The 25993-nt window shown below is 42.6% G+C and overlaps 2 protein-coding genes across 2 annotated transcripts in view; one reads left to right on the forward strand and one right to left on the reverse strand.

Moving 5' to 3' along the window:
- LOC138972718 (uncharacterized) lies at positions 1-25187 on the forward strand. The gene is made up of 13 exons (XM_070345377.1): positions 1-173; positions 442-520; positions 955-1011; positions 1407-1518; positions 5287-5328; positions 6278-6354; positions 9619-9728; positions 11502-11598; positions 11991-12073; positions 12313-12493; positions 12969-14405; positions 24308-24394; positions 24747-25187. The coding sequence occupies exons 1-13, from the start codon at positions 37-39 to the stop codon at positions 24879-24881; spliced, it is 2634 nt and encodes an 877-aa protein (XP_070201478.1). The 5' UTR covers positions 1-36; the 3' UTR covers positions 24882-25187.
- The window catches only part of LOC138972694 (maestro heat-like repeat-containing protein family member 1), a 54448-nt gene continuing 47810 nt past the window's right edge, over positions 19356-25993 (reverse strand). Inside the window, exon 42 of the transcript XR_011457721.1 lies at positions 19356-19537. The gene's annotated coding sequence lies outside the window, so the exon portion shown is untranslated. The remainder of the gene's footprint in view (positions 19538-25993) is intronic.

Here is a 25993-nt window from a genome sequence, read left to right on the forward strand (position 1 = left end):
ACGTGTCGTTCTACAGTACGGTTTAATAAAATCACCATGCAAACAAAACCTCATTCGGATCCAGTTGTTTTGTTTGCAACAAAGCCAGACCTGAACGAGCTGTGTGCACTCAGTGTTCGAGTGGAGCAGGGGACAGCTTTCAGCACCACACAACCCAGGATATTGAAGTGCAGGTAGGGTGTGCTAAAATGAAGATGGAGAACTCGCACTGAATGACTGAAGAAAAACATCCAGTACAGTTGAAATGTGCAGACTGTTTAGTGGAGTATCAATGAAGATAAGCTGTCGTATATTTTTGGACTGGAAAATTGTCGACATCACACGCTGATTCTTGCATGGCTGAATGAGATCTACTTTTGATTTGACAGTATAGTAATATTGACTGAGAAATTGAGAAAACGTTTTGGCAGTTTTGTTCAAGCCTTATTTGTTCATTTACAGAGAATTGATTTTCACGGAACCAGACGTCATCGCCTCGCCCTCAAATGACCAGTTTGATTGTTTCAACGTTGTGCTGCCTGTAAGATGTAAAGGGTACCACCAGAGCGCCCCCCCCCCCCCCCCCCCCATTAAATAAAAAAATAAATTAAATTAACCCATACAAAACGATATAAATATAAGTAAAATAAATAAATAATGTGTGTGTGTGTGTGTGTGTGTGTGTGTGTGCGCGTGCGCGCGCGTGCCACAGGGGCGGGGTGCGGTGGAGTGGAGATGGATGAGTTGTAACCACTTCACATGTGTGGTTCGGTGAACTTTGAACACAAAAAAAGCTGAAATCATTTTGTTCAGCCTTTAGCATTAATTTATTTCTAACCACAGTTTTCAGACACAAATGACTTCAACAAGTTCAAGGTAAATACAGCGATGTTATAATCGTGGTTGTCATAAACAATAGAAAAATAGAGGTAATTAGTGTTGGATGTCAAAAACTAGAGAAATTTGTCTTTGCAGCAAACCCTGTACAAAACGGGCCGTCTGCAGTCCCGGCTGAGGAGTAACAACTTACAGGTTAGTTGATAAGAATATACAGACGAAATGGACACTGAAAAAAAAAGAGAAGAATTTTGCACTGATAATTATTAGCATAGTTGCTGAACACTCTGTTCAGGCACTACATTTGTTTCTGTTTTAACTTCGTGTCAAGTTGTGCTTCTGAGTTTCGGAATAAGACTACTTGAATGCTGGGTGTCCTTCTGTCCAGTTGCTAGCACTACAGACAGACGAACAGACAGGCAGGCATGCTGGCAAGTATGCAGGCAGGTACATACCATCCCACCTCTCAGCCACAGACAGGCAGACACACACACACCCACACGGAATTGACCAATATTGTTGTTGGGAGTAAAACTTATTTTTATTTGCATTATTTGTTGTGTTTTTCCTGTCATCTTTTGTGTTCCTAGGCCAGCAAAGCGTTCCGGGTGAACCAAGCTGTGTACCAGGCATGTCTCCGTTATTCCCTGCTGGCCAGACTGGCCCCGGCATGGAACAAGGCTGGCGATTGGCTCATTCAAGGTCAGGGCAAACAATCAGTTCATTTTTTTACACCAAGGCCATGTGCTTGAGGTTCTGTTTGTTCGTTCGTTTGTTTGTTTATTGTGATCGTTGGTTACAATTAGTGGTACAGTGTATCAGTTACATTATGCTGCAAACCATATATCCTCCTCCTCTATTATGATGATGATGATGATGATGATGATCGATGATGATGATGATGACGATGACGACGACGATGATGACGATGATGATGATGATGATGAAAAAAGGATTTAAGATGGAAAAAGAGCATAAAACAAGTCGCGTAAGGCGAAAGAACAACATTTAGTCAAGCTGTCGAACTCACAGAATGAAACTGAACGCACTGCATTTTTTCACCAAGACCGCATACTCGTACTTTTGTCAGTCCACCGCGCGTGGCAAAGGCAGTGAAATCAACAAGCCAGAATAGTGCGGTAATGGTCGCGCTGAGCAGGATAACACGCTTTTCTGTATCTCTATTCTTTTTAGCGTACTGAGTTTGTTTTTAATCCAAACATATCATATCTATATGTTTTTTTAATCAGGGACCGACAAGGAATAAGATGAAGTTGTTTCTAAATCGATTTCGGACAATTCATTTTCATCATAATTTTCATATTTTTAATTTTCAGAGCTTGTTTGTAATCCAAATATAACATATATGTTTTTGGAATCAGAAAATGACGAAGAATAAGATGAAATTGTTTGTGGATCGTTTTCAAAAAAAATTGTTAATACATGTACATGTAACAAGTTTCCGATTTTTAATGACCAAATTCATTAATTATTTTTTAAGCCACCAATCTGAAATGCAATACCAAAGTCCGGCCTTCGTCGAAGATTGCTTTGCCAAAATTTCAATCAGTTTGATTGAAAAATGAGGGTGTGACAGTACCGCCTCAACTTTTACAAAAAGCCGGATATGACGTCATCAAAGGTATTTATCGAAAAAATAAAAAAAGTGTCCGGGGATATCATTCCCAGGAACTCTCATGTCAAATTTCATAAAGATCGGTCCAGTAGTTTAGTCTGAATCGCTCTACCCACACACACACAGAAACACACATACACTACGACCCTCGTCTCGATTCCCCCTCTATGTTAAAACATTTAGTGAAAACTTTTTTTTGTTTTTTTTTGACAAAATGTAACAAGTCGCATAAGGCGAAATTACTACATTTAGTCAAGCTGTCGAACTCACGGAATGAAACTGAACGCACTGTATTTTTTTCACCAAGACAGTACAGCTTCGTCAATCCCCGTGAGAAGGAAATCGCTCACCTCCCACGTGCAAAACGCAGTGATATGCACACGCCAGAATAGCGCGGTAGCGTATTGTGCTAAGCAGGAAAGCGCGCTTTTCTGTATTCGTGTTAACTTTCTGAGCTTGTTTTGAATACAACCTATCATATCTATATATGTTTTTGGAATCAGGAAACGATAAAGAATAAGATGAAATCATTTTTGGATCGATTTCTTAATCGTAAGACTAATTAATCTATTTTCGTTAATTGTGATCACATTTTAAGAGTAAACATGACATATGTATCTATTTTTAGATTCAGAATGTCATGAAGAATACGATGCAATCAATTTTAAATCTGTTTGCGAAAAATCGATTTTAATGACAACTTTAATGAGCAAACTCATTAATTAATTTGTAAGCCTCCAAGCTGAAATGCAATACCAAAGTCCGGGCGTCGTCGAAGATTACTTGACCAAAATTTCAACCAATTTGGTTTAAAAATGAGAGCGTGACAGTGCCGCCTCAACTTTCACGAAAAGCCGGATATGACGTTATCAAAGACATTTATAAAAAAAATGAAAAAAAAGTCTGGGGATATCATACCCAGGAACTCCCATGTAAAATTTCATGAAGATCGGTCTAGTAGTTTTCTCTAAATCGCTCTACACACACACACACACACACACACACACACATACACCACACCCTCGTCTCGATTCCCCCCTCTACGTTAAAACATCAAAACTTGACTAAATGTAACAAGTCGCGTGAGGCGAAATTACTACATTTAGTCAAGCTGTGGAACTCACAGAATGAAACTGAACGCACTGCATTTTTTCACAATGACCGTAGTCCGCCGCTTGTGCATAACGGAGTGAAACTGACGAGCCTGTTCAGCGCGGTAGTGGTTTCGCTGTGCTGCATAGCACGCTTTTCTGTACCTCTCTTCGTTTTAACTTTCTGAGCGTGTTTTTAATCCAAACATATCATATCTATTCTATATGTTTCTGGAATCAGGAACCGACAAGGAATAAGATGAAATTGTTTTTAAATCGATTTCGGAAATTTAATTTTGATCATAATTTTTATATTTTTAATTTTCAGAGCTTGTTTTTAATCCAAATATAACATATTTATATGTTTTTGAAAACAGGAAATGATGTAGAATAAGATGGACGTAAATTGGAATCGTTTTATATAAAAAAAACATTATTACAATTTTCAGATTTTTAATGACTAAAGTCATAAATTAATTTTTAAGCCACCAAGCTGAAATGCAATACCGAAGTCCGGCCTTCGTCGAAGGTTGCTTTACAAAAATTTCAATCAATTTGATTGAAAAATGAGGGTGTGACAGTGCCGCCTCAACTTTTACAAAAAGCCGGATATGACGTCATCAAAGGTATTTATCGAAAAAAAGAAAAAAACGTCCGGGGATATCATTCCCAGGAACTCTCATGTAAAATTTCATAAAGATCGGTCTAGTAGTTTAGTCTGAATCGCTCTACACACACACACACGCACAGACAGACAGACAGACAGACACACACACACACACACACACACACACACACACACACACACACACACACACACACACACACACACACACACACACACACACACACACACACATACACCACGACCCTCGTCTCGATTCCCCCTCTATGTTAAAACATTTATTCAAAACTTGACTAAATGTAAAAACGAAGATGGGGAAGGAAGTTGTTTTGGACAAGTAATCATGAGTACGCCTGCTAGCCTTATTTATTTTTCCTCCCCACGGTTATTTTTCAAAACAACGGACCCACTTGACATGCAGGCTAGTTTACGCCCCCCCCCCCCCCCCCCCCCCCCCCCAGAATCTTATCATGGTTTTTTTTTTTTTTTATATGAAAGAAGATAAAAATGATGAGAAAAAAATCCGCGACGCTGGCAAACAATGGTATGTCAAGGGGAGAGAGGTGCCAGCAAGTTATGTCTCTGAGCGTGTAGGTCTGACCCGAACTGTCTGTGAACCTCTGGCGCTTACGGGACATCAACACTGTGTCAGTCTTTATTTGGCATGAAACTCCGAGGGGTGCGGGATGGGGTTGGGTTTGGGGTGGCGGTGGCGGGCTTCAAGTCAAAAACACACCAATGATAACGTTTGTAGAGGGAGGGGGGGGGGGGGGGGGGGGGGGGGGGGGGGGGGGGGGGGGGGGGGGGGGGGGGGGGGGGGGAGGGTGTGATGAACAGGAAGGGTAAGGGTGCAATATATTTTCTATTTCGTCCGTGTGTGTTTAGGACAATCACATTTTTATTTGAGTTTAATTCATAATCCGACCTGGTTGGTGTGTGTGTGTTTGCATCATGCGTGCGTGCGTTTGTGTGTGTGTGTGTATGTGTGTGAGTGTGTGTGTGTGTGAGTGTGTGTGTGTGTGTGTGTGGGCCTGGATGACTGCAGTACGTGCATGTGTATGTGTTTATAACGATGATTGACTGATGTTAAAAATTGCTGCATTTTTTGTGTTGATTAGGTCGAGATTTTCTGTCCCACACGGGTGGTGCAAACGCCGTCAGTAAGTACACTTCATATCTTAAATAACACATCACAGGCCGGTTACAGACTTCATACGTAACTGAAATGTTAATCGTCATGAAATCTTCCAGAACTGGAATGAACTCTTTGTAGTAAATGTACGGTCTGGATTCAACATTTTTATTTTATTTTTTTTTTTGGGGGGGGGGGGGGGGGGAAAGAGGGGGGGGTAGATTTACGCATTTTTTGACCCGGTGAATTGTAGGTCAGTAGGACTGGCGGGTAAGATGGCAAAGTTTGAACCCGGAGCAGGCAGGTTGTGTGTCGACAGGTTTCACAGGTTAATTAGTCATTGAGGAATGATGCCAAACCAGGTATTTCATATCTGCGCCTTGTTGTGCAACACTTCGTTAAAAGTTTGGCAAGGTGGAAATGCGTGGGTGCAAGTTTCTCCAGCAGAAGATTTGTGTTGTCGCAGGTATGGGTTCGAAGAAATCACGTACACAAAACAGGTACACTGGCGTAACAAACAAAGTCAAGAAATCAAAGGCACATTCCTTCCCGTTTTAACAATCTGATTCCCTATCTTAGGTCTGTCCAGGATTTTACCTGGGGTAAGAACATCCCTCGACTTGGACAAAATCAACAGCCTTGGTGCTTGTGCAGAGTAGGAATGTTTATGAATTAATTTCTTAACGGACACGAAAAATGCCCACGCTTGCATGAAAGCACAAGTACCAGAACAACAAGGGTAATAGGAACAAAAACAAGAAGAAGAACAACAACAACAGCAATAACAATAACAACAACAAACAAAATCAAACAAACAACAGCACACAACAAACAACCAAACCAAAGGTTTTTAGTTGTGTGTTTTTATTGGGGGGGGGGGGGTTTGTTCGATAAAAAAAAAGACGACAGAATTGTTATCAGGTTATTTCTTCTGATCTCTCTACTTTAATGTTAGTGAAAATGGCGTTTTGATGCAGAGTGCGAGCTTGTGGCCAACAGTGACGAGCTGTACATCTCTGTGTGCGCTGCCGTGCTCAGGCTGGCCCCTCTTCAGGTCAGAGAGAGAGGGGGGGGGGGGGGGGGGGCGGGCGAGAGAGAGATGAGAGAGAGAGACAGACTAAACGGATACAGAGATAGAGAGAGACAGACAGAGAGGGCACGCCAGAAAGAATAAAGATACCTAGCCTATTTGGAATGATGAAAGGGGGGACTGTGAGAAAAAGAACCCACTGCAATATAATTATGTTGTACGGAAATAAACGGACACAATGAGGAGGAGAAAAAAAGTAGCTATTTGACATATCTGCATGAGTTTCTTCTTGAATCGGTCAAGCAGTTACTGACTTAAAGATTCACTCCACCTCGTGTAAACAGTCTCAGATCTAGCCAGGCTTAAACATGGGATAAGACCATCCCTCCACTTGGTCACATACAAACAATCAACACCCTGACTGCTTGTGGTGATGAGATGGAACTTTTTTAATTACTTAATATCCAAAAAAGGCATACGTTTGAAATTAATTCTTTTACAAAAAACACCCACTGTACATGTGTACAGAGAGCACTGATGCCTTTTTGGTATGTGACCAAGTGGAATGATGGTCCGTCGTAAACCTGACTCTATCTGAGACAGTGACGCGAGCTGTTTTCACGAGGTGAAGTGGGCGTTTAATACAGGGTGACACAAAAAAATTGCAACCCTCATAAATGCTAATTACTTCTACATCTATTGACTGAATCTCTTTATATTTGGGGGACATAAACTTCAGCCTATGCATGATCCTTCCTCAAAGTGACAATTTTGTAGATCAAATGGTCTGACTTTTGTGCATTTAAAAAAAGGTTTTTAAATTCGGCGATCCACTCAACAGAACGAGGTTTGACATTGAGCGGTAGCAATACTTACCTTATTTAAACCCTCCAGACTTTTACCTTTTGGATTTTCTGAATGTCTGAGTATACACAAACACCCCCTTCACCCCCTACATCATCGGTGACCTGACCAAAGCAGTTACAGCTAGGTTACAGGAAAGCTTTCGCGCCATTGACAATTTCGGAGGTGTAACACATTATGGAGAAAAGGTAAATGTCGGACCATGTTACCTCCAGACTCGAAACTTTGTAGAATAGTCGTGTCCGAACTGAAGTCCATGCGCAACAAGTATGAAAATATTTGCTAAACTCAAATGACTTAAAAAAAATTAACCCCTTCGTTGTTAAGTTGCACTTATCACGAGAGAGAGATGAGAGAGAAACAGACTAGACGGATACAGAGACACAAATAAAGAGAGACAGACAGAGAGAGCACGCCAGAAAGAATAAAGATACCTAGCCTATTTGGAATGATGAAAGGGGGGACTGTGAGATAAAGAACCCACTGCAATATAATTATATTGTTGTACGGAAACAAACGGACACTTAAAGATCCTTTCCACCTCGTGTAAACAGTCTCAGATCTAGCCAGGCTTAAACATGGGATAAGACCATCCCTCCACTTGGTCACATACAAACAATCAACACCCTGACTGCTTGTGGTGATGAGATGGAACTTTTTTAATTACTTAATATCCAAAAAAGGCATACGTTTGAAATTATTTCTTTTACAAAAAAACACCCACTGTATATGTGTACAGAGAGCACTGATGCCTTTTTGGTATGTGAACAAGTGGAATGATGGTCCGTCGTAAACCTGACTCTATCTGAGACAGTGACGCGAGCTGTTTTCACGAGGTTGCAACCCTCATAAATGCTAATTACTTCTACATCTATTGACTGAATCCCTTTATATTTGGGGGACATAAACTTCAGCCTATGCATGATCCTTCCATAAAGTGACAATTTTGTAGATCAAATGGTCTGACTTTTGTGCATTTAAAAAAAAAGTTTTTAAATTCGGCGATCGACTCAACAGAACGAGGTTTGACATTGAGCGGTAGCAATACTTACCTTATTTAAACCCTCCAGACATTTACCTTTTGGATTTTCTGAATGTCTGAGTATACACAAACACCCCCTTCACCCCCTAGATCATCGGTGACCTGAAGAAAGCAGTTACAGCTAGGTTACAGGAAAGCTTTCGTGCCATTGACAATTTCGGAGGTGTAACACATTATGGAGAAAAGGTAAATGTCGGACCATGTTACCTCCAGACTCGAAACTTTGTAGAATAGTCGTGTCCGAACTGAAGTCCATGCGCAACAAGTATGAAAATGTTTGCTAAACTCAAATGACTTAAAAAATTAACCCCTTCGTTTTTAAGTTGCACTTGTGCAATGTCACGCAAAATTCATCAATGACATGAACGCATTCATCAATGGGAAATGCCCTGATCCTGCCTTATATTGCTGTATTCAAGTCACTGATTGTATAATGTTGATTAAGGTATACTATGTCATTCGAATTACCCCAAAGGTAACAATCTTGAGGGCTTCAATCGGGTTGGACAACCTGTTTACCCTTACGATTTTGGCGTAATTTCTTACGATTTTCTGCAAAAAATACGCCATTCCGCTATCCGTGTCAAGACTACGATTTTCATAAATAAAAAAAATGTAAATTTTTTTATATTTTTTTTATATTTTTTATTAATTCACATGTTTGGCATTGTTTTTTTCAATGGAAAAATGGGGTGAAAAAGCACAGGACTGACCAGAGATCATGTCTGATGAGACGCTGGAGAGCCTTCTAGTGGTGAAGTCTCGCCCTCACTCATTCGGCAAGCGCAAGTACAGTAGAGAAGCGCTTGACACACTGAAAAAGGCCTACTACGAGCAAAAGAAAAAGAATCAGTGATGCATGTGCTTTTGATGTGATCTTCTTTGAAATTATGATGACTACAAAAACTGACTGATGTGTTTTGTTTGTGAATGATGGATATATGTGCATGATTGCGTTTCGCAGACACAGTTGTCATGTGCGTTGTAATTGGCGACGAATGCTGGATGATTACTATTTTTGTGCTAGGATTACTATTTTGGGGGCTGAGCATTACTCCAAAACACTTATGGGGGTAAACAGGTCTGGTTGGTTTGGCTAACGCTCAATTTCAAATTTCGTACGGTTGAGTCGATCCCCGAATTTGGCAACTTTGTTTGAAATTGCATTCAAGTCAGACTATTTGATCTATGAAATTGCCACAGTGTGGAATGGTCACGCATAGGCTGAAATTTATGTCCCCCAAATATGAAGTGATTCGGTCAACAGATGTAGAATGTATTAACATTTTTGTGGGTTGCATTTTTTTAAGGTCACCCTGTAAATTAATAGCCTCTGTATGTCCTTACTCGTGACGATAACTCTGTGTACACATTAAGTACAGCTGGCGGATTTGAACCTGAGCGCCCTGGAGCTGCAGAGTCTGGCGTACAACGCTGAGCACGGAACGGGACAACTGACGTTGCACAACGCGTGGTGTCGCGTCATGCCCAGGTCAGCACATCAAGTTGCCTGATTCGGTCCCATGCAAGAGGTCTGACATATGCAGAAACAATTTAAGAACAGACCGTATTTGCACTTTAAACAAAATGTGGATTCGTTAATATAAGCTTTATGCGTGTACGGATCCTGACTGTTAGATACTCTCTATGTCACGTTGCTAAAATTGAATAAAGTTTTGTTTAAACCAACACACTACTGATATATATATACTAGATGATTACCCGCTTCGCCGGGATGATCGCGAGACGGAGTATGAAGAAGAAGTAGAGCCGAATACCCGGCTTCGCCGGGTGAGTTGCGCACCGTACGCCGGCTTCGCCGGGTACCAGCGATTGACGCCACACGAAGGAAGGGAGATAAACGCGCAAAACACTGGAGAAGAGATAAGGAAGAGTTACTGGGAATGGATGCACAGAAAAACCATAAAAACCAAAATCGGTTCAGCGCTGCGCGCTGAGAGCACGTGTTGAAAATTTTCATCGACCAGATGCCCACCAAATTTGAAGCAGATCCATCGAGAACTTTGGCCGTGCATCGTGAACACACAGACAGACAGACACACACAAGCCGTATAATTATATATATACTAGATGAATATATATATACTAGATGAATACCCGCTTCGCCGGGTACGGCTTCGCCGGGAAGAAGTCGAGCCGAATGAGACCCGGCAAGCCGGCTTTGCCGGCGCACCGCACGAAGGAAGGGAGATAAACGCGCAAAACACTGGAGAAGATAAGGAAGAGTAATACCCGGCTTCGCCGGGACAGTGACCTTCTAAAAATAGTATAACTGGAATATGGATTGAGCGTTGTCGACAGTGACCTTCTAAAAATAGAAACGGGAATATGGATTGACGCCACACGAAGGAAGGGAGATAAACGCAAAACACTGGAGAAGATAAGGAAGAGTTACTGGGAATGGATCTGGGAAGATGAACAGAAAAACCAAAATCGGTTCAGCGCTGCGCGCTGAGAGCACGTGTTGAAAATTCTCATCGACCAGGTTGTGTCCAGGGTCTACCTGAATATGCCCACCAAATTTGAAGCAGATCCATCGAGAACTTTGGCCGTGCATCGCGAACACACACACACACACAGACACTAGCCATATATATATATAGATAGATAGATAGATGTTTTTTTGTAATCGGTGTGGTTCGGGATCAGTGGAAAGTCGCAAGCAGACTAGTGAATTTTTGCATTATCGCACTACACAATAATAAAGTTCATAAGCAAGAGCTGTGACACAACCAGAAACAAATTGAGAACAGACCTTTTTTGCACTGTGAACAAACTATACTGAGTGTAGGGCCTACTACTAAAGTTGTGTTTAGATCGGAATTTGTCGGGATCAGTAAAAAGTCGCCCGTAGGCTACCTCGTGACCTTTTGCATTATCACAAAAGCAGAGCTGGATGGTGCCGCGCCGGGTAGGTGGTGAGTTTGAAGGAGGGGGGGGGGGGGAGGTCTGCGAGGCCGGATTGTGAAGAAAGAAATAATATACACGCATGTGAACAAGATGCACGTGGAGTTGGGTTCTTGATTTATTCGCAGGTGAACCGGTCCTCTTTTCATCTTTCCCGGCTTACCTCCCACACGCCCTCGCCCCTGTCCTCAACACGTGCCAGTAGACGATGCTCGGAAATAACTCTGTCGAGATTTTATGGGTTGTGGAAGAGTGCCTTGAGTACTTGTTTGTCAGATTTTCTGTTCAAAACTCTGTACATTTACACCCGTGTATGTGTGTGACTTTGCACGTGCAGCCTGAAGAAAGGCCGGCTATGCAGCATTTCGCTGTCCATCCCCGACGACAGTCCCTTCTCGTCATACAGAGAGCTGAAGCGACACTGGAAAAACAGTGTGAGTTGTATTTATATCTACTTGCACATAATTATGCAGTCCCTTCCCGTCATACAGAGAAGGGAAAACTGCCATCAACAACAACACACACACACACACACATACACACACACACACACACACACACACACACGCACGCACGCACGCACACACATTAACACACACACATACGCACGCACACACATTAACACACACACCGTCACACACACACACACATGCGCGTACCATCGCACGCGCGTGTGTGTGTGTGTGTGTGTGTGTGTGTGTGTGTGTGTGTGTGTGTGTGTGAACCATTACAAACCTGTACAAACATGTGGCTGGAATCGCGCACGTGCGTGTGTGTGTGTGTGTGTGTGTGTGTGTGTGTGTGTGTGTGTGTGTGTGTGTTTCAGTACGGGTTCAGGCTGCCGGAGACAGACGAGGACATGTTTTTTGGACAGATCAGCTTCTGGGGCATGGGAGGCAAGCAGTTCACGTATCCTGTCACGCTACACGCGGTGACACTGCGAGTCACACGTGTCACCTCTACCCATTGCTCCTCCTGTCATACTGTCAGTGTCAGACTGTCATTAGAATGATATGCACATATAAGAGAATGAACACAATAGAAAGAGAAAGCTGTATCACCAGATTATAATTGGTTTCGTTACTGCACTGTTGATTTGTCTATGTTTTAAGTTTTCGTCAAAGTGAGAATTTCTTAACACTAGACAGATACCCCAGCGTATGTCTTCGCTCAGAACCACTGCAATGCGTACCCCGGGTGGAGCCCAAACCCATCCTGTCAGCATTTCTCCAGGACTTACACAGCAAGCTGCCCAGTGCCTGCGGACACCTGCTGCGGTTCCAGCCACAAGTTAGACACACAGTGTCCACTCTGTACTCTGCTGCACAGGTTTGTATTGTGGTGGATTTCGGTATGACCTAATGAGCAAGCTGCCAAGTGCCGGTGAACATCCACTGCGATTCCAGCCACAAAGCAGACCTACTGTGCCCATGTTCTCTGTGTCACATGTTTATACAGGTTTGTGGTGGTTTCTTACATGTGATGTAACAAGCTGACAGCTACATGTCAAAATCTACGTACGTGTCTGTCCAAGCTTCACGTGCACAGAATAAAAAAATCAAGACAGGTATGTTATTGGAACGTTATATTTTATTACAAAACAGAACGTTACGTCCACTGATCTTCGACCCATCGGTCTTTTACGTGGACAGTCAGACAAACACTCATAATACAGAAAAGAAACTTATTTGACAAACTGCCCAGAAGCTCGCTTGGAAGACACAAGCGATATAATAATTAATAACTAATCATTGTGTTGTGTTTGTACTCTAAATAAAATGTGCATGCCATAAACTGTTGACAGGAGGTGAAAGGCCCAGGTCCCAACCTCAGCAAGCGGAGCAACCCGGGCAGCGGCCGTGTCGCTCTCAGAGACCCGCGACACTTGGCAATGATGAACAGAGCTAGTCAGCCCTCCAACCAACCAACCCGCCTCGCCACCCTCAAAGCATCAGTTGCTCGCCACTCCAATACAGGATCATCGAGTTACGCGAGTTCATCACAGATGTCTCAACCCCGTCCTCAGTCTCAGGTATATGCTGGTAAAGATCCAGAGAATGTAGATCCTTCTGTGTTTCCTGAGGCCTCTCAGCCCCTCTCTCAGTCTCAAACACAGGGCGGTGGAGACGATAGAAGGGCACAGATGTTCGCAGGACCGTCCCAGCCTGTATCTCAGACTCAAGGCATGACGGAGACGCACAGTGGAACATGGGCTCAGATGTCCAAAATGTGTCCCACGCCCGGTGGCACAAGGCCAACATCCAGCAGAAAGGACCTGTCTCTCAAGAAACCAGCTCGGATTCAAGCAGCTGAAGATGCTTTGACTGATCACGAACTGGACAGATCAAAAGTGCCTGCAGCTGATAGAGAGACTGAGCAAACTACTGCAGCTAACGAACGACCTACTGTTCAGAAAAACGCCCCGCAGAAGCAGAGAGTGGCAGAACTACCGAGTATAAGTGCCAGAGATGATACTTTATCGCAGTTCCAAAGAAACTTTGCAAAGGGTGATGCGGGTTGCTCTCATAACAGACGCCCAGGGAACCAATGCCCGACAGATCTTGTTCATGCAGCAGAGAACAGACTGGCTATAGATGATATAAACCCAGGAGAAAACAGGTCAGCGACACAGAAGATCGTTCCCATCTTCAGACCGTGCATGAAAAAACAAGCCAGCAACCAGGGGACACAGGGAACGAACGCAACACAGGGACTTGGAGCGAGCAGCACGAAGTTGATACCCACGTTCAGACCCAGGTTGACCAAACCCTCCAACCCACTCGCAAGACCGCTGCACCCAACACAGAGCACCCAGAGACTGACACCCACAAACCCTAGCAACACGGCGCTTGTGTCTTGTCCGCTGGTCACCTCATCCACAGAAGAAAGGGACACAACTCACTCTCAGCCCATTAACACTCGTTTTCCGGCCCCCAAAGTCCCCACATTCCAGGCACGCGAACCCCTTGTCCCGAGTAAATCCGTGAAATCCCCTTCACTCAAGACCCTGGGCTCCAAAACCTCTCACGGCCCGGTCTCTGTCGCGGGAAAGTTGAAGCAGAAAATGACAAGTGGGGGGATAAAGGTAGCAAGCATAAAGAGTCCTGCTGTGATGCAGAACCACAAGATTGGTAGCAGCCCTGTGGTTCCAAGTCCAGGTGGATTTACTGGAGGGACAGGTAGTCAGGTGTTGCCTTCTACACCTGGTGGGAGCCAGGGGAAACGAAAGAGTGATGCTCAGGTGAGTGGATATGTCGTAGGTGGTGGTTGGGGTGTGTGTGTGTGTGTGTGTGTGTGTGTGTGAGATAACGAGAGAGAGAGGGATGGAAAGGGAAAGCGAGAGAGGAGGGAGAGACACATAATAGATGGAGGGAGGATGGGAGGGATTGAGAGTTCTTATTTTGCTTCAAAAGTTCGATCCATGGTGTGATCAGGATTACCCCTAGCACACTTTCGACTTTCTTTTGTTTGGTTTTGTGACGCGTGCTTGTTTTGTCAATGTGGGCGGCTTTAATCTACTGACTTCACAATGTAAGTTCTCCAAGACTTTTTTCTCATGTTTCAGATAAATGTCTTTGATGGCGTCTTATCCGACTTTTTAAAGAAATTGAGGCGGCACTGTGACAGCCTCATTTTTCAATCAAATTGATTGAAACTTTTGTTAAATAATCTTTTACTCAGTTCGGACTATGGAAATGCATTTCAGCTCTGAAGCTTAAAAATTAAATAAATATTTTGTTAATTAAAGTTGTAAATAAATCGAATTTTAACAATCACATTTTAAAGTAATTGCATTGTATTCTTTATGAAGTTTATCTTCTGCTAAATACAAAAATATACACGTTTGTTTTTGGCTTGAAAACAAGCTAAACAAAATCAAGAAAATCCGTTTTATGCAAGTGAAGTAAATTTGGTTTGTGATCCCAAGACGAATGTGTCAGCTCACTTTTCACATTCTTCCATTCGTGATATATAAAACTAATTGTTTGTTAAAATATTGTCCAATGTTCAATGAATCTGTTCCGCCTGCCTGTAGTTGTGCTTGTCTTGAGCACGTGGCAGTTTAACGCTCATCAGGGTGTGTGAACTAGGGAACCATTGCAGCTGAGCGCTGTTTTTGTGTGCTGCTGCGCTCCCCTCTCTGCGTGAAGGGGCACTGAACTCTTTTGACAAAGATTTATTGATGGAAGAAAAGGTCGCAGAAAAGTCACTTGCAAGTGCCATTCATGGGGAGAAAGTTTACCCGTACAAGACGCATGTTGACACAAGAATGACAGCTAATCACGCTGTCGGGTCCACTTCAAGCTTGTGAATTAAGTTTTTCATACAATGAAAGGAGTTGCTCTCTCGATTCAGAGTGTGCCGTTTTTTTCAATAACAGTCTTTAACACTCACAAGCCTTTCAGAATGCACGGGACGTTTATCTCAAGAAACGGAAACACGCTTTGGAAAATCCTCTTGGCGGACTCATTCAAAGCCGTTTAAGAAGGTTATAATTTTCGCATTACCAGTCTCTATCCTTTCTCGTTTGAACTGTTTGATGTTCGGAGTCTGTTGGCTCCACCCTCCTGCCCTGTGAAGAGTTCACCCCTGACCTGAATCATAATGTCGCGTGAAGAAAGGGATCGAGTGTTCGCAGAGCGTTTCAAAGATGGGGGAGGTTAAACAGCCTTTTATCCGCGCGAGGCAACGTTATGGATCAAATAGTAGAAGAGATGCCGTTTAGAAATGAATCAGTGATTCTGCAAAGTTTTTGTTGGTGATTTTCATAAAACGTGGGCAAGCCTTTGCAGAGCGCCAAAGGCGTAATTGCTATTGCTTTCTGCGAGACAGGTTCGTCTATCTGGCTCTGTGGAGGAAACTTTCATTGACATCGTGCGAGATTGATTCTGGCATGGATGTGGCTTCTAGAAGCCTGGGGAAGGAGAGAACCAACCACAGAAAGAAACAACAACAACAACAACAACAATAACAAAAACAACAACATACATGGCATTTATGCTGCCGATTAGCATTTTAAAAACACACTTTGATTCGTATCTGTCTAAAACCAATGTTCACAATTTTCGTTATATTGTTTGTGTAAGAACATAAACTTTGCATCTGTTTTACTGTCCACTTTGAATGTTTATTTGTGTCTTTAGTGTGATGCACAGGTATGAAATGAGGATTGCTTTGGTTGTTCTGCGAAAGTTTCTGCAGATGCGCATGCGTGCCTGGGAGAAATCAATCACAATAGAAGGCTTTTTTAATTTTTATATAATTGGTCTCTGCTACCACTTACTGTTTACTATTGATCTCTAGCTCACACGGTTGGGAAGAAGCCACATTGGTTTTTTATATTTAGTCAAGTTTTGACTAAATATTTTAACATCGAGGGGGAATCGAAACGAGGGTCGTGGTGTATGTGCGTGCGTGTGTGTGTGTCTGTGTGTGTGTGTGTAGAGCGATTCAGACTAAACTACTGGACCGATCTTTATGAAATTTGACATGAGAGTTCCTGGGTATGAAATCCCCGAACGTTTTTTTCATTTTTTCAATAAATGTCTTTGATGACGTCATATCCGGCTTTTCGTGAAAGTTGAGGCGGCACTGTCACGCCCTCATTTTTCAACCAAATTGGTTGAAATTTTGGTCAAGTAATCTTCGACGAAGCCCGGACTTCGGTATTGCATTTCAGCTTGGTGGCTTAAAAATTAATTTATGACTTTGGTCATTAAAAATCGGAAAATTGTAAAAAAAAAATAAAAATTTATAAAACGATCCAAATTTACGTTTATCTTATTCTCCATCATTTGCTGATTCCAAAAACATATAAATATGTCATATTTCGATTAAAAACAAGCTCTGAAAATTAAATATATAAAAATTATTATCAAAATTAAATTGTCGAAATCAATTTAAAAACACTTTCATCTTATTCCTTGTCGGTTCCTGATTCCAAAAACATATAGATATGATATGTTTGGATTAAAAACACGCTCAGAAAGTTAAAACAAAGAGAGGTACAGAAAAGCGTGCTATCCTTCTTAGCGCAACTACTACCCCGCTCTTCTTGTCAATTTCACTGCCTTTGCCATGAGCGGTGGACTGACGATGCTACGAGTAGGCCTATACGGTCTTGCTGAAAAATGGCATTGCGTTCAGTTTCATTCTGTGAGTTCGACAGCTACTTGACTAAATATTGTATTTTCGCCTTACGCGACTTGTTTAAATATTGTTTTAATCAAATGTAACCACTCAAGTCCAAGGGACATTCGCTAAATCAAAAACAGCGCGGGGAGAAACTACATTCTGAAAAGATTTCACAAACAACTCGTTTAAGATTTGAATAATTGAATGCACAAACACTAACTTTGAAAGCATACTTCTTCCCGTGTAAACAGTCCGGCTCACCATCTCAGATAAGACCACTCCGGCCTCCACTGTAGGCCTACTGAGGTCAAACATATTCCAAAAACAAGTCGCGTAAGGCGAAATTAAGGCCTACTACATTTAGTCAAGCTGTGGAACTCACAGAATGAAACTGAACGCACTGCATTTTTTCACAATGACCGTAGTCCGCCGCTAGTGCAAAAGGCAGTGAAAGTGACGAGCCTGTTCAGCGCGGTAGCGGTTGCGCTGTGCTGCATAGCACGCTTTACTGTACCTCTCTTCGTTTTAACTTTCTGAGCGTGTTTTTAATCCAAACATATCATATCTATATGTTTTTGGAATCAGGAACCGACAAGGAATAAGATGAAATTGTATTTAAAACGATTTCGAAAATTTAATTTTAATCATAATTTTTATATTTTTAATTTTCAGAGCTTGTTTTTAATCCGAGTACAACATATTTATATGTTTTTGGAATCAGAACATGATGAAGAATAAAATAAAAGTAATTTTGGATCGTTTTATAAAAACATAATTTTAATTACAATTTTCAGATTTGTAATGACCAAAGTCATTAATTAATTTTTAAGCCTCCATGCTGAAATGCAATACCGAAGTCCTGCCTTCGTCGAAGATTGCTTGGCCAAAATGTCAATCAATTTGATTGAAAAATGAAGGTGTGACAGTGCCACCTCAAATTTTACAAAAAGCCGGATATGACGTCATAAAATATATTTATCGAAAAACTGAAAAAAACGTCTGGGGATTTCATACCCATAAAGATCGGTCCAGTAGTTTAGTCTGAATCGCTCTACACACACACACACGCACAGACACACACACACACACACACACACACCACGACCCTCGTCTCGATTCCCCCTCTATGTTAAAACATTTAGTCAAAACTTGAGTAAATCAAATGTAATGAACAACGTAGGTGCTCTGAACACAATGGGACCTTTTTGATGAATTCATTCCTTGAAAAGCCACCATTAGCACGATCTTTAAGAAATTCATTTCTGAAAAAAATCTGACTCAATTCAGAAATCAGTCAGTGTTAATTTTTGGTATGTGACCAAGTGGAGGGGTGGTCTTATCCCATGTAAACACCTGGCCAGATCTGAGACGGTGAGGACTGTGCCTTTACGGTACTCTTGGTGTGTGGTGGCATAACTACATAACTGGATAACAATTCAATTGTAAGTCGTTGCTTACTCTAGTCTCAAAGCTTGCTCCGAGACTCAGACTACGGCAGCCCACGCTCAAATCATGTGGAGAAGTGTCTTTGAACTTCACATCAAAAGGTGTCGATCGTTACCGTTGGCCGTTGGAGAAGGAGATCATGCAACAGGCGAAAGGTGGCTTGTTTATTGAAGTACCCTGTCCAGGGCTGCGTTTCACGAAGCGAAACTAGGTGCCACCAAAATGCATAAATGGGTGGTACGCAGCCGCGGGGTCGGATTGGTTAAAATTGAGATTTGTTGTGATTTCATCCAATCAGACCCCGCGGCTTGTTCCCACCCAGTTGGGTGGCACCCAGTTTTGCTTCGTGCATCTCAGGCCTGGTGACACTGAATTTTGTTCGTGTCGAAGACAGTCAGTTACATTGGGTTCACCAAGGACAAAGTACGCGAACACCTAGCACGTGCTGTTCGACACAATGTAAAGGAAACGCCTCAAGAAATCACGAAATGTAAGTCAACTGGCATGCAGGAAGAAGCGTTAAAGATTTTATTTGATTTCTCAAGGCGTCAGGCGCGGTGCTGAGGGCGCACTGTTCGTCTTGCATCCAGGGCACCCAGCCCTCACACAAATAGCGGCCTTGGCTCCTTTCTTTCTTTCTTTATTTGGTGTTTAACGTCGTTTTCAACCACGAAGGTTATATCGCGACAGGGAAAGGGGGGGGGGGATGGGATAGAGCCACTTGTTAATTGTTTCTTGTTCACAAAAGCACTAATCAAACAATTGCTCCAGGGGCTTGCAACGTAGTACAATCTACTATATAATACTGGTAGGTTTTTCGGTGGTTTTTCGATTCCTGTGACCAAACCGCGCGGATTTGTGCCTTCTCCTTCGGTTGCTATGCCAACGTGACCCAGGAAATCGATTCCGCTAGGTCCCGACTTCCAATTTTGTCCACGAACAAAGTTTGAAGAGGTTTGTCTCGCAAATTTGAGCAGACAACAGTGAACTTTGACTTGAACTTTGACATCGCGGCGAAAGAGATCTGTGATTGGTTCTTCTTCAACTTTCGGTTCGACTAAACACGCGACCGCACCTCAGACGAACCTAGCTGTGTGTTTTATTTCTCTACCCCAGACGAACCTAAAATAATAAGAAGATAGATAGATCTGTTTATCTGTTAATGGAACTCCAAAATATTCCATAGATTTGTTTACTAAATAGTTCGAAACATTATCACCTGATAAGTCGCCGTATAACCTTATAGGTTCCAGCGACTAAATATTTTCCCCCGTGCAACCATAGACATGTACGTCATCATGATCTCCCCTTAATTTGACCGTTATTTTGGCTGTCTTAGTGAAATGGTAAGATATATCTCTATGTTTTTTACATGTAAGTGTTCGGAAAAAATACAGTTATAGCAGTTATGTACAAAAATAAGCAGCATATGCTCTTTTCGCCAAAGTAAAGTCCTTTTTTCTTCTGGTTTCTTATATGTGTCACAGCACACCGCAAGCTTTTAGGCGAATAGCAAGTGAGTGGTATATATATATCATCAATTTTATAGTAGGTAACGGTGTAAATTAGTTGCCATGTTCATGTCCATTATACGTTTTCCATATGTGTGTTGCTTGATGCCATGTATGTATGTATGTGTGTGTACATGACTTTAAATAAGCATGGATGGATGTGTGCACTCGATTGTGTGTGTGAATCATGTATATATTTTCTGTTGTCAATGTTGTCAATTACAATTATGTTATACTATGCGTTTGAATCATTAAGTATTTTAGACGTCATACTTTTTTTCGTATCTTCACGATGGCTTTTTACCCGTTTAAATTTTAATGCTTCCAACTTTCAAAGCGCTGCACGGCTGGGAAGAGATGCGCACTTTTATCACTGTTGTTCATGTTGACGTAATCATGGATTCATGCAAACGTCATACCTGCTGTATTTTATTTTGTTTGTTTGTATAGTCGCGTGCGGTCGCGCAGTCTTTTTGGTCAGTTCCGATTACCTCCCATTGATGCGAAAACCTATATGACTGTTTTTTGTTATTTTTCTCTCTGTTAATTCACCAGTGGCTATGTAACATGTGTTATACCTTATAGGTTCCAGCGACTAAATATTTTCCCCCGGTGCAACCATAGACATGTACGTCATCATGATCTCCCCTTAATTTGACCGTTATTTTGGCTGTCTTAGTGAAATGGTAAGATATATCTCTATGTTTTTTACATGTAAGTGTTCGGAAAAAATACAGTTATAGCAGTTATGTACAAAAATAAGCAGCATATGCTCTTTTCGCCAAAGTAAAGTCCTTTTTTCTTCTGGTTTCTTATATGTGTCACAGCACACCGCAAGCTTTTAGGCGAATAGCAAGTGAGTGGTATATATATATCATCAATTTTATAGTAGGTAACGGTGTAAATTAGTTGCCATGTTCATGTCCATTATACGTTTTCCATATTCCATATGTGTCATTTAATTGTGTGTTGCTTGATGCCATGTATGTGTGTGTGTGTGTACATGACTTTAAATAAGCATGGATGGATGTGTGCACTCGATTGTGTGTGTGAACCATGTATATATTTTCTGTTGTCAATTACATATGTTATACTATGCGTTTGAATCATTAAGTATTTTAGACGTCATACTTTTTTTCGTATCTTCACGATGGCTTTTTACCCGTTTAAATTTTAATGCTTCCAACTTTCAAAGCGCTGCACGGCTGGGAAGAGATGCGCACTTTTATCACTGTTGTTCATGTAGACGTAATCATGGATTCATGCAAACGTCATACCTGCTGTATTTTATTTTGTTTGTTTGTATAGTCGCGTGCGGTCGCGCAGTCTTTTTGGTCAGTTCCGATTACCTCCCATTGATGCGAAAACCTATATGACTGTTTTTTGTTATTTTTCTCTCTGTTAATTCACAAGTGGCTATGTAACATGTGTTACAGAATTGCACCGGTGTAAGGGTTAACATTTTATTTTTCACCAAGAGAATATAATTCATTATATGCGGGATAATGTGCGGGGGGGGGGGGGGGGGGGGGGGAGGGGTGCAAACAACATTTTCACAAGCACATAACCAACAAAATGACATCGCATGCGCAGCACACAAAGTGCGTAGCACGGGTACCACTAGTATAATATTATTACCTTACGGTGAGAATGCAAGTTTCCAGTACAAAGGACTTAACATTTCTTACATACTGCTCGACTAAAATCTTTACAAAAATTGACTATATTCTATACAAGAAACACTTAACAAGGGTAAAAGCCTAAAAAGGAGAAACAGAATCCGTTAGTCGCCTCTTACGACATGCTGGGGAGCATCGGGTAAATTCTTCCCCCTAACCCGCGGGGGGTGCCTTGGCTCCGAGTTCGACACCTTCTCTGTGTCAAGGGCAGGTCACCACATTAACATTGATCTGAAGGGAACCTTTCTTTCTGTTGTCAGAATGCTGATGCTTTTTGTTGGTTTCAGCCTTTTTGGATTTTTAGGCACGATTAACCACAGCGGTGTTCGGCCCGTGGTGGCAGCCTTCGCTCTTTCCGCCTTGGTTTTTAGGTTGAATGGTAGTGGTTAATCCCCGCTTGTTAGGCTAATTCTACCCTTCTCACGCTTTGCCTTCATTTGCTGGAGAAATCTAGAATACATTACTTTTTGACATGCGTCTTAATTGTGGTTTCATTTCCACCACTTGTCACCAACTTAAACTGTAACAGCAGTGACACCCTGCAGACCTGTAATTACCTCCTGCTGTGTGATTCTTGTGAATGCCTTGTCCACCGTTCTTCACGCTACTTTCTTCAGCCGGTGTTACGAACTGAAACCTCTGCTGAACAATCCTTCTCATTGCGGTCAATGCACCAATCTTGGACTTAAAAAGTGCGACCATTTGACCGAACGAACCATGGGTTAGGATTAGGGTAAGGGTTAGGTTGTTCACGACCTGATTAATCTCCCCATGTTAGCGCATGCGCATTGACAGCAATGAGAAGGATTGTTCAGGCAGAGTTTTCAGTTCGTGACACCGGTGTAACACGAGAAAATTACTCCCACGAGATTTTTACTCCGGAGTAAACATTTCGTATGAAAAAGTTACTCCCTTTACGAAAAAAACACTCCCCCATTGCACGAGAAAATTACTCCCCAAGACAGGTGAGTTCCGAGTAAAAATTGCGTACAAAAATGTTACTCCCCTGACGAATAAATAACGAATAAATTGCTTCACCCCAACACGAGCAATTTAAACTTCCAATGCCAGGTTTGTTTGTTTATTTGTTGCTTAACGTCCAGCCGACTACGCAGAGCCATATCAGGACGAGGAAGGGGGGGATGAAGGGGGCCACTTGTCAAGCGATTCCTGTTTACAAATGCACTAACCCCGGGCATTACTTGTGTCCCAGCAGGCTTTAGTAAAACTAAATTAATACCTACTGGAAGATTACCAGTTTCCAGTATGTTAAAATAGGCTTAACCTATCTACTGCTGGACTTACATCAGAACACTAACAGATTAAACTATACATGAATCGCGAGACAAGCGGCAAGAGAAGAGATTTTTGGAAAAAATACAGGTGAATGAGCAAGAAGGCAGAAAAAAGAAAAGAATTCATGAAGAAAAAGAGAGCATGACAGGAAAGAGGAACCAAAAATCTACCTAACAGCAAACTAGAAAGCTCCTGCGGTTCCAAAAACAGGAGGGGCCTTTAATTTCATAACCGCAGTGCCCCACTGCGGGACAATGCCAGGTGTACGAAATGTTTACTCCCTTGTCCCCTTGTTAGTCTTGGTGGTGGAAGGGGTGGAAGGAGGGTAGCGCGACATTCGTTTGCGCGAGATCACTTATTGGCATTATCCCTTCGCCCGCATCCCATTTTTGCGTACGAGATTTTTTTACTGGGAGTAAAAAAAATGGGGGGTAAAAATTTCGTGGAGTGAGTATTTTTTTCGTGCCTTGGGGAGTTCTTTTCTCGTACGAAAAGTGTACTCGGAGTAAGAATTTCGTACGAAATATTTACTCCGGAGTAAATTTTTCGTGGAGTAAAAATTTCGTGTTACACCAGCATGACGTCATAGTGGGGGCTGTTACTCAGAGACCTTTCTGACAGCATGAAATCCTCTGGGCAGGACAGACCAGTCGTAACACTGAGATGCGTCATTATTTTTGGACTTAAAGAATCACAATTTCTAAAACTGTATGGTTTTGTTAATGACATCGTTGCATGTGCGGGTTCAGAAACATGCACAAAATCACACGAAACATGGCACGACGAGCGTGTTAATGACGTCGGCCTTAATTAAATGTTGAAGGTTCAGGGCCGGTTCGAAACTCAGCTGCGCTTGGATTTTTTCCAATCTCCCAGGTCAACTCATGTGCAGACCTTCCCATCCCCCTTCGTGTGTACACGCCAGCACAGGACCAAGTACGCAAGGAAAACATCCTGTTATCCATGTCAGAGTTCGGTGGGGTACAGAAAAACGAAATACCCAGCATGCATCCCCCAGAAAACGGAAAATGACTGCCTAAATGGTGGGTAAAAATTGGTAAATGTTTTTTTTCCAGAGCAACAATGAGGGAGGGGATAAGAAAGCACGCAACAAACCACAGGTACAGGACGTGGATGTGGACACGATGGCTAGGTCTGACCAGGTAAGTCAGAGAGATAAAGAGAGAGAGGGGTGGGGGGCGAGGAGAGATAGAGAGGGGTGATAGAGAAGGGGTCGCCGATTTATCCTTCCAAAACTTAGGAAGTGTGGACTCTCGTTTGTTTCATTACGTTTGCAAAGTTATGGAAAATGTTTAGACGGTTGTGGAAGCCCAAAATTCAGTGACACTCTAGATCTACAGTACGTGTCCGTTCCAAGCTTAGAAAAGAAACAGTGTGAAGATAACCGAAGAGTTAGAAGTGAGTATTCTGAGCGTTCTATATATATATTCATTGTTATCACTATATTTGTCCGTGTGTGTGTGTGTGTGTGTGTGTGTGTGTGCGTGCGCGCAGCTCGGCAAGGTGAACACGGTGACCTTGATCTCCTGGCTGAAGGAGAGAGGCGTCCACTGCAAGACCAAGGACAAGAAGGCTGACCTTGTAGACAGGGTCAAGGTCTTTCTTACCATCACCTCAAATGAGCCGTAACAGAAATGTTGGTGTGGTGTCAGCTTTTATTTTTATATTTATTTTGTTTTCTGTTGGTTTGTTTTGCTTACTTTTTTTTAAACCTTTTTTTTTACAGGAGTTATCCTTGTTCTGAATGTTTCTTCTACAAAAAGAAGGACATGTTGGGTGTAAAAATACACATGCTCTTGCTCGTTTTATTTGCAACATTCATACTTTATTGTACTCCATTTACACATACAAACATGCAACAGACCATAAACTGTGGAAGTTCATCAATATTTTCAGACTGATGTTTATCTTTCTTTTTGTATTCAATTAAAAGTTTTGGGCAAACCTATGTTATTGAGCTAATTATACTGTGCAATGTTTTTAATTTACCTCCTATCTTTGTTTGTTTATTTGGTGTTTAACGTCGTTTTCAACCACGAAGGTTATATCGCGACGGAATTTACCTCCTATCTCACCCCTACCTTCTAAACAAACAGACAAAAACAACTCTTAAAACAAAAGTAGTTTCAAAGACCATTAAAATCGATGTTTTGACTGTGTGTGTGTGTGTGTGTGTGTGTGTGTGTGTGTGAGAGAGAGAGAGGGGGGGCAGAGAGAGAGAGGGGGGAGGGGCAGAGAGAGAGAGAGAGAGGGGGGAGGGGCAGAGAGAGAGAGAGGGGGGAGGGGCAGAGAGAGAGGGGGGGGAGGGGCAGAGAGAGAGAGAGAGGGGGGAGGGGCAGAGAGAGAGAGAGAGGGGGAGGGGCAGAGAGAGAGAGAGGGGGGAGGGCAGAGAGAGAGAGAGAGGGGGGAGGGGCAGAGAGAGAGAGAGAGGGGGAGGGGCAGAGAGAGAGAGAGGGGGGGAGGGCAGAGAGAGAGAGAGGGGGGAGGGGCAGAGAGAGAGAGAGGGGGGGCAGAGAGAGAGAGAGGGGGGGCAGAGAGAGAGGGGGGGCAGAGAGAGAGAGGGGGGGCAGAGAGAGAGAGGGGGGAGGGGCAGAGAGAGAGAGGGGGGAGGGGCAGAGAGAGAGAGGGGGGGGCAGAGAGAGAGAGGGGAGGGGCAGAGAGAGAGAGAGAGGGGGGAGGGGCAGAGAGAGAGAGGGGGGAGGGCAGAGAGAGAGAGGGGGGAGGGGCAGAGAGAGAGGGGG

The sequence above is a fragment of the Littorina saxatilis genome, linkage group LG1 (genome assembly GCF_037325665.1).
Source record: "Littorina saxatilis isolate snail1 linkage group LG1, US_GU_Lsax_2.0, whole genome shotgun sequence".
Taxonomy (NCBI): Eukaryota; Metazoa; Mollusca; class Gastropoda; order Littorinimorpha; family Littorinidae; genus Littorina; species Littorina saxatilis.